This window comes from Colius striatus, chromosome 5, assembly GCF_028858725.1.
Source record: "Colius striatus isolate bColStr4 chromosome 5, bColStr4.1.hap1, whole genome shotgun sequence".
NCBI classification, from domain to species: domain Eukaryota; kingdom Metazoa; phylum Chordata; class Aves; order Coliiformes; family Coliidae; genus Colius; species Colius striatus.
In genome coordinates this window covers 15,472,524-15,485,777 of record NC_084763.1, presented here as the reverse complement: position 1 = coordinate 15,485,777, position 13,254 = coordinate 15,472,524, and the positions used below count along the sequence as shown (strand labels likewise).

At 40.2% G+C, this 13,254-nt stretch overlaps 1 protein-coding gene across 1 annotated transcript in view; it reads right to left on the bottom strand.

The window, feature by feature from the left end:
- Nucleotides 1–11,483, bottom strand: part of OSBPL10 (oxysterol binding protein like 10) — a 120,910-nt gene extending 109,427 nt beyond the window's left edge. The window contains exon 1 of the mRNA XM_061997028.1: nt 11,152–11,483. Within this exon, the coding sequence (XP_061853012.1) occupies nt 11,152–11,438 (287 nt within the window). The 5' untranslated portion in view covers nt 11,439–11,483. The remainder of the gene's footprint in view (nt 1–11,151) is intronic.
- Nucleotides 11,484–13,254: the final 1,771 nt, after the last annotated feature.

The following is a 13,254-nucleotide window of genomic DNA, read 5'->3' as shown; positions in this document are numbered from 1 at the left end:
TCTTTCTTACATGCTGCATCATCTTAGGATAGCTGGAACTCTTTAGCCTGCTGTGCTGATACTTTACAGTTTAATAGGGTTTTCCTTGCCTTTAATCTTAGGACTACCAATCCATTGATTGAAATGAGAAGTTTAAATTTCCATGTTTGGTCTGTGTTGATACACAGTCATCCTCACAACAAAGTATCTTGTCAACACTGTTTCTTAGAAACATATGTATTGAGTCCACAGAGTCCATGAGAGGGTGGTTTCATCAATATGTTGTGAGATATGTACAGTATTAGCCATGATGCTTCTGAAGAAAGCATATTTAGATTTGTGAGCAACAAATACTTCCAAAGACCTTTACGAACCAGATTACTGCTTTATATATGTATTTCTAAACACACTGTAATACAAAAATACAAATCTTTGTTCTTTTAACCAAAATTGAAGAAATAACACTTATAACCTTTAACTGGCAAACAGTTTCATCACCACATATGCTTGAATTCACACATAAACAATATTGTGCTTAAAAGGGTACAGGTAAGTCTGGCACGTTAATATATATCCAGGTGGACACTGTCAGTAGCTTCCTCTGGCTGCTATTTCACATCAGTCATCTACTAGCTTGAAATGAGCTCTGCTACAGAAGGTGGTGGAGGGAAAAAAGCAAAACCAGAAAAATCCTCACTCATTGCACTATACATTTTGCAATCTAGAAAATACTAATCTCCTCTCTAATTTCTTGTGGGTCATTCTTAATGGCAATATTAAAATTAATGAACATGAGCAAATTATCCCAGTTGTATTTTGAAGACTTCATTCTCAATTCATGTTATACGATTTCCAGACTACTTTTTAGGTTTATTTAAAAAGCAGTAAAGTTCTATCCTTGTGCTGTCATCAGTTCAGGATCTACTTCCTTCTCTCCTCTGTTTCTTCCCTTTCCCTCTGTCTTCCTCCAATGGCTTTAACTGCTTTTCTAAACCTCTACGATCATTCTTCTTTTCTCCGTGGTTCTATTATGAAATAACCCTTTTCCTGCACTTGCATAATAAAAACAAGAGAAAGTTTGACACATGAACCCAACTGACACAAAACTGAAGCCTACTTAACCAGGTAACATAAAACACCAGGAAAAGTCAAAACCCACATGACACCTTATAGTGTGGAAGGTAAACCTCCCAGCTGAGAGAAGAAGAGAGATCTTTACTCTGTTTTCAAGAGCAGGAGTGTCTATGAAAAGCTTACTGTGATAAAGCACAGAAAAATCCACAAAAAAAAACCCCTCAGTCCTCAAAGCAAAACATGACCCTTAGGAGAGGCTTTTGTGCCACTGCAAAATGCCCAACTGCTTGCAGTAAAAAATAACACTTTTTGCTTCTCCACCTTGCCTACACTTGGGTATCTTTTTCATTACAAAATTCTTTATTCTATGAGTGTGATAAAAGCAGTGCAGAGAAATCTGATACAACTCTGCAATAGCCTGCAAACTCCAAATAACAGCAACATACAAGAAACTGGCTCCTCTTCTCTCGTTTGTTTTACTTTTTAATTCTATAAATTTAAGGAGAATAACAGCAGAATGCCTGGTCTTGCCTGCATTCGCTTGAACTGTTCTCCTTTTACTAGTAAGGTTTTCTCCATTCTCCAAAGCTAGAACATAGTCCTTTCCTTATGAGGTTAAACATTCCACTCTTGTCTACAGTGCATAGATTTCCCCACAGTGCGTATGTTGCCCTTACATAAAAGCATCATCCCATCTCACTGAAAGACGTAACAATCAATATTAAGTGGCAATGTGGCTCACGAATCTGGATACAAAGTAAATGCTTTATCGACAGAGATTCCCAACTTATATTTACTTACTCCCTTTAACTTTTAAATATACTACCGAATGACACAAGTTATCTCATCATAATTCTTAACTGTCTTCCAAGTCCGTTCTCAAGCAAATCAAATAATCATTGACTTATTCAATAATAAGTCTTGGGTATCTGATGAAAGGCACACTATACAAGGTGCAACTCTTAATACTGCAACAGCTAGTCTCTGAAACACTGTGTAATGGAAAAGCCATTGCCTCGGTCACAGAGAAATATGTACTTGATATATATGAATTTGTAGTAGTAACTTATTTGAAACTACAGAAAAATATTAAATGTGGGATTTTAACATACAATCATCCAACTGACCACCTAAGGTCTTCTCAGCCAAATACTTAAGCCACCTGCAAATGCTGTACAATGCTCTTGACTGAGTGCACTGTAAGAGATACACAATACAAACTGCATTTAACCTGACAAAGGGTCCCCAAACAAGCATACAGCAATTAATACCACAGATCAATGAAGCTGTTTTTCATTTTGCAGAACAGTACTCCAAATTTTAAATTGTAATTTTGTCTGAAAGATATTACCAATAAAATTATTTCATCAAGCATAGCATGAATGATTCAAAACGCTTAAGTTCATCAATACTTGGTATATCCAGCTTCTTTCCATCAAAAACAATTAGACAGTTCCCAAACTGAAGAAAACTATACAACCTAGTTAATTGCATAGGCCTCTCAGCCTATCCAACACTCAACAAAATAATATAACAGCTGATACAGTACATTTTTAAATAGTTATGGGCTCCTCAGCTCAAGACGAACGGAGAACTTCTGGAGAGAGTCCAGCACAGTGCCACCAAGATCATCAGGGGACTGGAACATCTTTCATACAAGGAAAGGCTGTGGGAACTGAGGCTTTTTAGTCTGGAGGAGACTGAGGGGTGATCTTATTAATATTTACAAATATCCCCATGGTGGGTGTCAGGAGGTTGGGACATCCCTTTTTTCTATTGTATCTAGCAACAGGACAAGGGGTAATGGGATGAAGCTGGAACACAAAAAGTTCCACTTAAACATAAGAAAAAACTATTTCACTGTGAGGGTGAGGGAGCCCTGGCAGTGGAGGCTCCTTCCTTGGAGGTCTTCAAGACCCGCCTGGACATGTTCCTATGCAACCTGATCTAGGTGAACCTGCTTCTGCAGGGGGGGTTGGACTAGATGACTTCTAAAGGCCCTTCCAACCCTACCATTCTATGAGTCTATGATATTTAATGCAAAACAATTCACATTAATCATTATGCATTTATTTAAAAAAATAAATCTCGAAAAACTGCTAGGTTTGTGATATCACAAGTTGGCTTCACAATATTAACAGTAATGAAGTAATGTTTTAATGCAGTCAGTATTGAGTTTTAAGTACAATTAAAAAAATGAACAAGACACATTAAATGCATTGATTAACAGTTAAAAGATGGAGCTAGACTCGTAACTAAATTAGGATCTTTTGAGTGAGTAAATTTCTCATAGGGCTCCTTAGCAATCAGTTCTTGGCTTTGCGGTGCTTAGCAATGACCTAGATGGGGGAAAAAAAATTCTATAAAGATTGCTGATGACATGAAAATAGGCTATTATTAGCAAGCAGTGTGCATTCCACTACTGTCAACATAAAATCATACAGCTAGTGACAAAAAAGTGGTAATTCCAGGGCAGCAGATTTACCTGGAAAAGCACTGACACAAAAATTCAGAGTAAGAAAAATCTACTGATTATTTTGTCCAGGTAATTCTTCCAACTAATAATCTGTTTCCTTAACCATATTTTTAATTATTGTATTCTGTAAACAAATAATCAACTATCATTTTTATTCCCTCAAAAGCATGGGCATGCATACACCATTAGAAAGCCCAACAAGTATCACTGAGGGTATTCAAAAACATGCTAACAATGAAGAGAGCATACTGCAGGGATAGACAGTTCCCACAGCACTCCTATTCATCACCTTGCCATCCAAAAAAAGGATAGTTAAGTGCTACTCTTCATTTTGACACTTCTGGCACTCACTTTGATAGTACTTTACCATATGTTACTGGATTAAGAAATACACCAGATACGAGGAGAAAATGGTCTGACAAGCACCAGGGTGCTGCACCACCGACAGCTTGAGCAAAGCAAGTAAGGAAATAATAGGAGTGTGGGTATGAAGATACCTCTCTGGAGAGTCCAGGCAGTGCCAGGGAACATGAGGTCTCAGACTAACGGTTAAACTTCTGACCTAGTTTTCAAAAGCAAAACGATGAAGACCTAAAAAGCTAATGGTATTTTAACATTTTAAGTTGGGAATATAGAGATGGAGGCAATGAGATGCATTTACCTCTATATTTGATCCCCAGTGCAACCATAACTGAAATGGTATGCGGTTCTGGTGTCTATACGTGAAGGAAAACATTGAAATAATAACAAAAAACCCCCAGATTATTAAGATTGCTAGGAAATTTGACTTGCAGTAAGAAAACTCCATTGGTCTAGATACTCCAAATACAGACAAAACCCTGCACATCAAAATTAAATTTGATAAGAGGTATCTTCGGTCTCATCCACAAGCAGCATAATTAAATTTGGAGAAAAGTGAAAGTGATTAAAGATGAGCAAGTTGTTCACATAGTTATCATGAAGAATCCTCTATCAAGAAGAAAAATTCTCAGATAGATATCCAAAGAGAAACATAAATCTAGGTACAATAGAAACTACAACAAATTCTATAGCTTGTGCTACAGAACTGGGTACTTAAAAACTTGCATTCTTCAATTTTAAATTACCTACAAATTAAATGCCACGTCAGAAGGAGAAGTGTGGTGGTATTTAGATAGCATTTACTGAAACATTTTTATATGCAACAATTAAATACTCAGCAAACTTTGCCTCCCTGGATTAGATTCCAAAACGTAAACAAACACCTCAGTAAGGTTTACACAAAGGATCTAAAGCACAATGCCAAGATACATGAAAATAAAGTTGTGGAAATATATTAGGACCAAAGAAACACACTCAGCATATTTAGTTGAACCAAGTTCAATACTTTTGTTTCATTATTCATAATAATACATCTTTAACGAATATAATTTTACATTAAAAACAACAGTTATGGCAATTTTTCACATCCTCATCACTTAGAAGGCTCAGTCTTTTAAATACATCAGGAAAAACAAAGAATATTAGTAGCTAAAGCCCAAATGCATTCTCCTTATTAAACAATTGTTTCTAAACATAAAATGACTGGGGAAATCTTTTTAATATTTTTCTTATATAGTCATAAAAAGACTCCAGGCACATTACTTAGTTTAACAACTTACTGTCATTTCTCTTGCATGAGCAAAATCCATATTCAGAAACTGGTGGGGTTTTTTTAAATGAGCAAGTAAGTGCATGTGTGCTGCCTCTAACAACATTTATCATTGTGTTGCTAAGTGCAGAAATCACCATCTAGAAAGCTAGCAGCAAAATGAGCTAGTAATAACAAAACCCAGATAAGGGTAAGTGTGTGCTTCAGTGTTAGTGCCAAGCACAGCTTCTTTTCGCTGTCTGAAAGCTAAGTGTGACATCTGGGTGAAAGGAAGACCATGTTCTATTTTGCCTGTCACTTCATTCCCTGGGGTACAAGACCGCTGCTCAGCAACGAAGTGTGCTTGCAAATCCCAAATACACTGCCTGAGTGAAAGTGCCGGAGTCTCATTTGATTTATCCCTCTTTATAATCAAGCATCTTATGCATTCAATTATTATGCATTATACTAATTTATTCTCTGCATAGGCAGGAACAAAGAACTTGGGTTACCTGCCTAGGGACAAACAAAATGTCCATGGCGGTTCTCCAACAAGAACCTACATCTCCATACCACAAACCAATTCCTTAACTAGAAGAACATACTTTTCAGTTTCAGCCTAAAGTTCAAAGTTATCTTCTTCCAAATGTTCCTGAAGCATCACTGAAGGGCAGAGAATGATGGATTTCCCACCCTCCCTTCTACCTTGTTAAATTCTTTCTTGAACAGTCTTCCTTATTCTCCCATCAGAGCTTGTTTAGAGGCAATAAAAAAAACCATTCAAAGTAAATCAATCTGTTCATTATTAAACCAGTTAGGTTTAATCCACCACTAACTAGAAAAAGTGTAACAAAGTTCTAATTGTCCTACCAAGAAATTAGGGATATGCATATAATGATACTATCTTCTTTTTATTATTATTTTTTGTCTGGTTGGGTTTTTTTAAGTGAACATTAACGATTCAGGGAAAAAGGTTCAACAGTAAAAAGTGAAGAAAGGAGAGGAGAAAAAAAAAAGAAAGCTTACATTTTAATGTGATTACTTTTGCTACATAGATTTCAGGATTAAGAAAAAAAGATTAGTGTCTGAATCTAAAACAGAACTTACTAATAACTGATTTTTAGACATCTTAAATTCCAAGTTTATTTGAAACTAATGACATACACCTTAACTTCAATAACATAAGCAACTGATTGTTCAGTACATTAAATACCTTGTTCATTTGTCCAATAGAACTAAAATATGCTCATTTAAAATAGTTTTCCTCTTTTCTACGTTTGCTTCCTACTACAAACAGAATCTACATGTCAAGGGACAACACAATGTCTAGTAAAATCTATTTTGCAAGTAAAATCTTTAATAGAATGCCTTCAAAATTCAAAGTTTTCACAATTTCTAACAAATTATAATCAAGATTCCAAACCTTAAGTAGATTTCCAACAACAGAAAAAAGAGAGAAGGTTGCATTTCCAACTCCTTAAAGTATAGTGTCCCCTTCCCAAACTCTGCAGATAGACCCCAGAAGGTATTATAAAAAAAATACAGAGTGAAGGAGTTCGTGCTAACTTTATTCCAATTAAAGCACAAAAAATTCCCATCTCAGCAAACTTCACAAACATTAAACAAGCTTATGATTATTTTCTCCTTCATAAACACTGTCTACTGTTAGACTCCTGATGGTATGGTTTATTTCACAAAACCAATTTATTTCTCTAGGACATTTCCTTTCCAGTAGTAATATTAGTATATCTATACAACTATTGTTGTATAGGTTGTCCAACAGCCATCTACTTATTTTTTACACTGGAAAATGGCCACAATGCATCAACAGGAATAACTTTAATGGTATCATCAAAGAATTAGCAACTGTGACAGGTGTTAACTACCCTAAAGCTCCACAAGCAGATGTGTCAATCCCAAAATTCTGCAAAAGATAGACTAGTGAATTCAGAAGAAGGGAGAGGGGGACTATTATGGTTTTTGAAGCATCTTCATCGACTCCCCTTCTAAGAGGTCACAATCTCTTTCTCCAAAATATATATAAAAATTTTAAAACAATATCAACTTTTAAATGATTACACACGATTTTCTTTAGGTGCTACAGCATAGTGTTGACATATTTGTATACATACTTGGAAAACAACCCTCCCATAATAGCTACTGTCCTGTAACGGCAATATAACCTCTGGGAGCCAAATAAGCCAGCCCCTAAACTAGCACTGAAGTCTGATGGTTCTTCTGATGGTATCCTAGCTGCTCTTTGGGACACTGGAAATAAGGATCTTTTGGTAGTGCCAGCAGTCAGATTGCAACTGTTCTCTGCAACTAGCAAAGAGATCATCACACCACTGAGAAGCCCAGTAAGAGACTGAGTACAAAAATTCTCAAAATTGCTCCAAAGTACATTTTTTTTTGTTGACATACACAGTATGCAGCTAATCCTCAAGTCTGCTGGTGCTGAAGCAAAGTACATCAGGTAAAATTCAATGATAACATTATCTCTCTCTCAACTGAGAGGAAACAGGAATATGCCGAAGTAATGCTTTAGAAAACACCTGGGCTACAGACCAATTTACTCAGATCAGTTCAGCTCAGAAAAGCAACAACATCTTTCAGTTGGGGCTCCACTTGTTGCTACAAATCCATATTTAAGCCCCAGCCCAAATGCAGATGATCCTGGGGCTTACATACATTTGCAGGAGAAAACCCTACAAGTGCTGGTACTAAAAACACTGTCAAGGAAAAGAGAGGGAGGCAGATCACACTGTCAAGGAAAAGAGAGGGAGGCAGATCACAGCTAAATCTCACAGTGCCCTGCGCAAACAGAGTTTTAAGACCTTTTACACCATTTTACCTATCTATTCAAGAACAAGGTAATAATAACATAGGCAATAAGTACTTCATTAACATAAAATTAATTCACACTAAATAGCTTTTGCATTACATGATTCTGCAGACATGTTTGTCCTTCAAACCCCCATAACTTCCAAACACAAGCTACTACCCTCCCATACACAATAAACAATTAAATCCCAGTAGAAATGCTTTACAAGAGTAGTTCAATTCTGAGAACATCATTATTTTTAATTTCATGGTAAAGACAGTGAGATGCCTTGATGTCTAAGGCCAGACACATGTGCTTTTATGCCAAAGCAAGCTCCACTCTCTGCATTCATACCTGTGTAAATCCACAGAAAGTTACAGACTTCAGTGAAGACACTCTAGATGTCCAGGCCCTTTCACACTAACAAACTGCCTCAAAAAAAACGATCAAAAAGAAGTTATGTTTCCTTCTGCTTGTTACAAAGGTTAAGAATAACCACACTCATTTCCAGATCAGGTTATTCCTGACCTGCTAGAGCAGAACAAATAGATTTCTTTAATAATAAACAAAAAACCTCCAGAAATTCACCAAGAAAGAAATTATGCTTCAGCATTCATATTCAGTTGCCCCATCCAAAATAAGACTATCTTGCATGCACTTGTTAAAAGACAACTGATAAAAAAGTAGCACTAATTTATTTTAATTCAAATGACAACAATTTCTTCAGACTTGTAGAGGCTACTCTGCACAGTAAGTGTTGGATAATCTAGGAAAGCCTTTCAACTCAAATACCGCATGGCATAAGCTAACATTAAATACATTTAAATTATTTAGGTTAATGGATAAGGAGCTTTAAAGAATATTCCAAACCCTTAATCACTGAACTCTGTCAGTTTGTGCTTTATTTTTCCATTTTATTTATATTCACACCATCAGGCTGTATTCATACAGGTTAAACAATCTTTTGTTTTCGTAGATGAAGCAAATTCAAAACTAATTTCTATGATCATTCAGTAACTCATACGTTCTCGATCAACTTGCAGGTGCCAGCTATGAAGCCACCAGCTCTCAGAGACGGAGTTCCAATTCTCAGAAAACATACTCCATAACAAATATTCAGAAGGCCAAACAGACAACATCAAACCCATTTATTGGATGTCATACAAGGCCAGCTTTTGTAGGCCTCAAGTTTCAACTGATTGAACATGTATCAGATTCCGCATCACAAACAACAGATAATCAAGATAATGGAGTAAGTGAAGGAACTAAAAAAGTTACTTATCCTAAAAGCTCCAAGTCATCATAAATCACTTGCTTAAATAGATTTACAGAGAATAAAACAAAAAGCATGATAAAGCAACATTTAAAAAGATTGCTAAAAATAAACAGACACTCATTACCAAGTGCTAAACTGTTTAAGCTATGTTTATCTTTTCCATAATATTTTCAGACAAAAGTTTCTTGGAGATAGCTCTCAATCTTATCAAAGGTTTAATCTGTTCCTGAATACAACTGGCGATTCTAGACCCAAAGATTTGTAAGCAATGTCCTCTGGTTTTTAATTTCATCAAATTACACAAAAGTAACCCTTAAAATCCACTCAGGGTAAAAAAGAGTTACTGTTTCTACAAAAAGAGATAGAAGCATCAGGAAGGAAAAACACGGGGGGGGGGGGGGGGGAAGGGTGGGCTTTTAATTTTCGGTCATGCATTTTCATCCTACATTTTAGGTATCAAAATGTGTTTCTTTGGTTTTTAAACAGAACTATAGCAGGACTCCACATATCAACAGATATAAGTCCAACGTGTATATAGCACAGAACTACAGGAACCAAATGACATTAAAGGGTCTTCTCTGTGTCTATGCTGTCTAGTTTTATGGAGATGAGTGTGCATCCAAATCATATCAGACGTATTCATTATCACTCATGGCTGGCACATCCATGCGTGCCCTCCAGTACATGGAATTAGGTTAGCTGCTGAAACTTTTCAGGAAGTACTGCTACAGTACTCCTACTACTGATTTAGCCTCACACGAGTCAGCATCACAGCATCAATTTGTACAATTTAACTTGGTCACTTATAATTACAGTCTGAACATCAAGATCCCATGTTCGTACTGCTTGGGCTCAATATAAGCAATGGCAGGGTTTGGTAGGTTGGAGTGGGTTATTTTCTGCAGTGGGGTTGGACTAGATGATCTCTAAAAGTCCCTTCCAACCCCTACCATTCTATGATTCTATCATTTTTGGTTTTTCAAGTTTTTTGGAGAGGTTTGCAACTTGTCCTGTAAATGTTCTCTCTATAACATTTGCACCTCTCCAAAACCACCACTGTGATGCCTTACATTAAAAAGATGAGTTCATCCACCCACTAAGAGGACAAAGTTAAATAACAAAAAGTAAAACACTAATAAGAATTTGTCTCTCTTGATTTCAACAGATCGCAATACAGCGCTATTAATTCCACAGTCTGGCGTCAACTCAGTTAAAAATATTTGCACTGAGACACTAGATTCAAAACCAGACCTTCCTCAGGACTTCCACAGATGCACATCAGTCTGTCCACACCCAACAAATTGCAGGACCTAGGCCTGTCACCTTATCAACATAAATTGGGACTTGTCAAACAGGAATGACATAACAATAGAAAAGATCATATTGCACACACGGGTAACTGTTTTCACAGTCCCACCTCGCAGCAAAAAAAATAAGTAAATAGTAATATTCGTAAGCATGGCATTTTTCATAGTTTTCCATTCCTTTGGGATCTAAGATAACTTCGGAGAAGACGAACGGGATAGAACAGGAGCTTAACAGAGTAGAGTGCCGGGAGAACAGCATGGGCAGCATTAGTACTTCCCTGCCCCCGCCCGCACCTGCGACGGCTGCGCCGGGGGCCACCGCTCCGGCCGCCCTGCCCCGCCCTTATGCCCAGCTGCTCCTTCCACTGGGAAAACAAGTAAAGCAAAACGAAGGAAAGAGGGCGCAGAGGGGGAGGGAGTCTGTTCTCGGCCAAGGCTGGCGGCACAGCCCGGCCTACCTGCCCGCAGTGGCCGGGGAGGGGTCGGGCCGGGGCGGCGGCGCCTCTGCCCGGGCACCATCTTGGGGGCGGCCAGAGGCGAGAAGCGGCACCCGCTGTGGGACGACGCGGCCCTACAGTGCCGTTGGGGGCCGGCCGGGCGCTTTACCTGCTCTGCCAGCCCTGCAGGAGGTTGGTGTATTTGCTGAGAGTCCCTTCCAGCACGGGCTCCCGCCGCCTGCCGCCGGGCGCCTGCGCGCCCCCCGGACTGGCCGCCGCCGAGCCGGGGCTGCTGCCTCCGCCTCCATCCAGCTTCCCCGCGGCCGCCGCCCGGCCCGGCAGCCCGCGGCTGGTGGAGGAGGACGAGGGAGACGAGCCCGCCGACGTGGGGCGGCTGCTGCTGCGGCTGCTGCTGTTGCTGCCGCCGCCCTCGCTCACCGCTGCCGCCTTCTCCATGGAGTCCCCGCGGCGCAGGCTGCTAGCCCGCTCCGGCCGCGGCTGCCGCCCGTGCCCGGCAAAGCCCTGACTCACAGGCGGCGCGGAGAGGGGCGGTGCCCGAGGGAGAAGGGGCCGGGCCGGGCCGCGCGAGCGAGGGAACTGCCGCGCCGCCCCCTCGCGAGTTGCCGAGGGGAGTTGGGCGGCGGTGGGCGACCCGGGTCTCAGCCAGGTCTCGGCCGCGTCGCCCGCTCCAGCCAGGGCCAGGGCGCTGCCCGGGCCGCCCGGCGGAGGAGGAAAGGCACAACGAAGGCACGGGCTGCACAGTGCAGCGAGGGAGGCGGCACGCGGGAGCGCCAGTGCACCCCGAGCAGTGACACAGGGAGATGACCTGAAAGGACGGAGTGCCCGGTACACGAGGCTTGGGGCAAACACTCAGACCCTGGCACACGCAGGCTCATGGCTCTGGAGACGTCCTCCACGTACACACCACCAGGCTCTCGTGTGTGTGTGTGGGGAGGGAGGACAGCCCGGGACACAGGGCTGGGCAAACACCCCCTCATATGCACCACAGGACACGTACGCGTGTGAGGAGCAAGGACAGCGGTGGCTGTGTGCAGGGCGGACACACACACAAACACCACCAGAGGAGGATGCCCACACTATAAAGACTGACACTCACAAAAGCTGTGCCCACCAGAGCACAAAGCAAAGCACTGGAGAGGGGATTCCTTGGTACAGGCTGATACACATCACTGCCTGTTACCAGAGAGCGTGACACCAAGGAGACAACTGTCCATAACAGAGAACACCAGCAACACAGAGCAGTACCCACGCACAATGAAAGATTAAGAGGTAGGTGGTGTTGCCAGCAGTCAGGAACACAACACTCTTGCCCGACATGCAGCATATACTGCTGTACATAATGTATATCAACATTCCTGTATCAGTCATACCATTCATCGAGACTTTGCAAAAAATATTATTGTGGGTTAAGTCACATTTCCTAAAACCAAGGATGTAACCTCAAGATCACTGTGAAAAACTAAGCAGATCCTTGTACAGTCTGCTTGGTATGAAGTTTCGTAACTATATATCGTGAAATCACTTCTCTGGACATCCTTGCTGCTTTAGCCAAGTGCTTCAGTTTGTTACAGTATGTATCTTCAAAGCATACCAGAGATGTAATTATTCTTATTGTCATTTCTTAATTAGAGACCAGAAATATAGAGGAGCTCAGAGAATCTATGACAAAATATGAGCTGAGATTAGCTCCTGCACAAACTTTCACAGTCTTGTGGACCAGAGATTTCTTGAGTGTGGTGAGTATTGTGTTCCTCCTGTGTTCTGCACCTCAGAAGATATTCAAACCATCCAAACCCATATAGAGTTAGAGGTCTGCGTTCCCCATACAAATCTGCATAAAGAGGGCTCCTAACTTATATTCTCACAGTTTTCTCTCTGAAAAATCCTACCATATGTGTTGTGATTGAGTATCTGAAATGTTGGGCAACCTGATCTTGAATTTTGGGTAGTTAAACGTCTCATGTTGTAGCTAAATACTGAGGCACTGCAGTCTGGAAACTTGAATTTTAATTTAGTGGTAGAACATTTAATGTACATCTCTTGTAGTGCAGACAAAGATTACAAACTCAGTTATTTTCAAAACCAAAATACTTTAACTACTTTTCCAAGTCAGAGCTATTAGTTAAGATGTTCATGTGAAATTGCCCAATCATTATCTAGTATGTAAAGAAACTCCACAAACACAATCTGAAAATCCTTATTCTTAGACAGAACTCCACTACCTCTGATGACTGCAGTTTTCAGAAGAAAT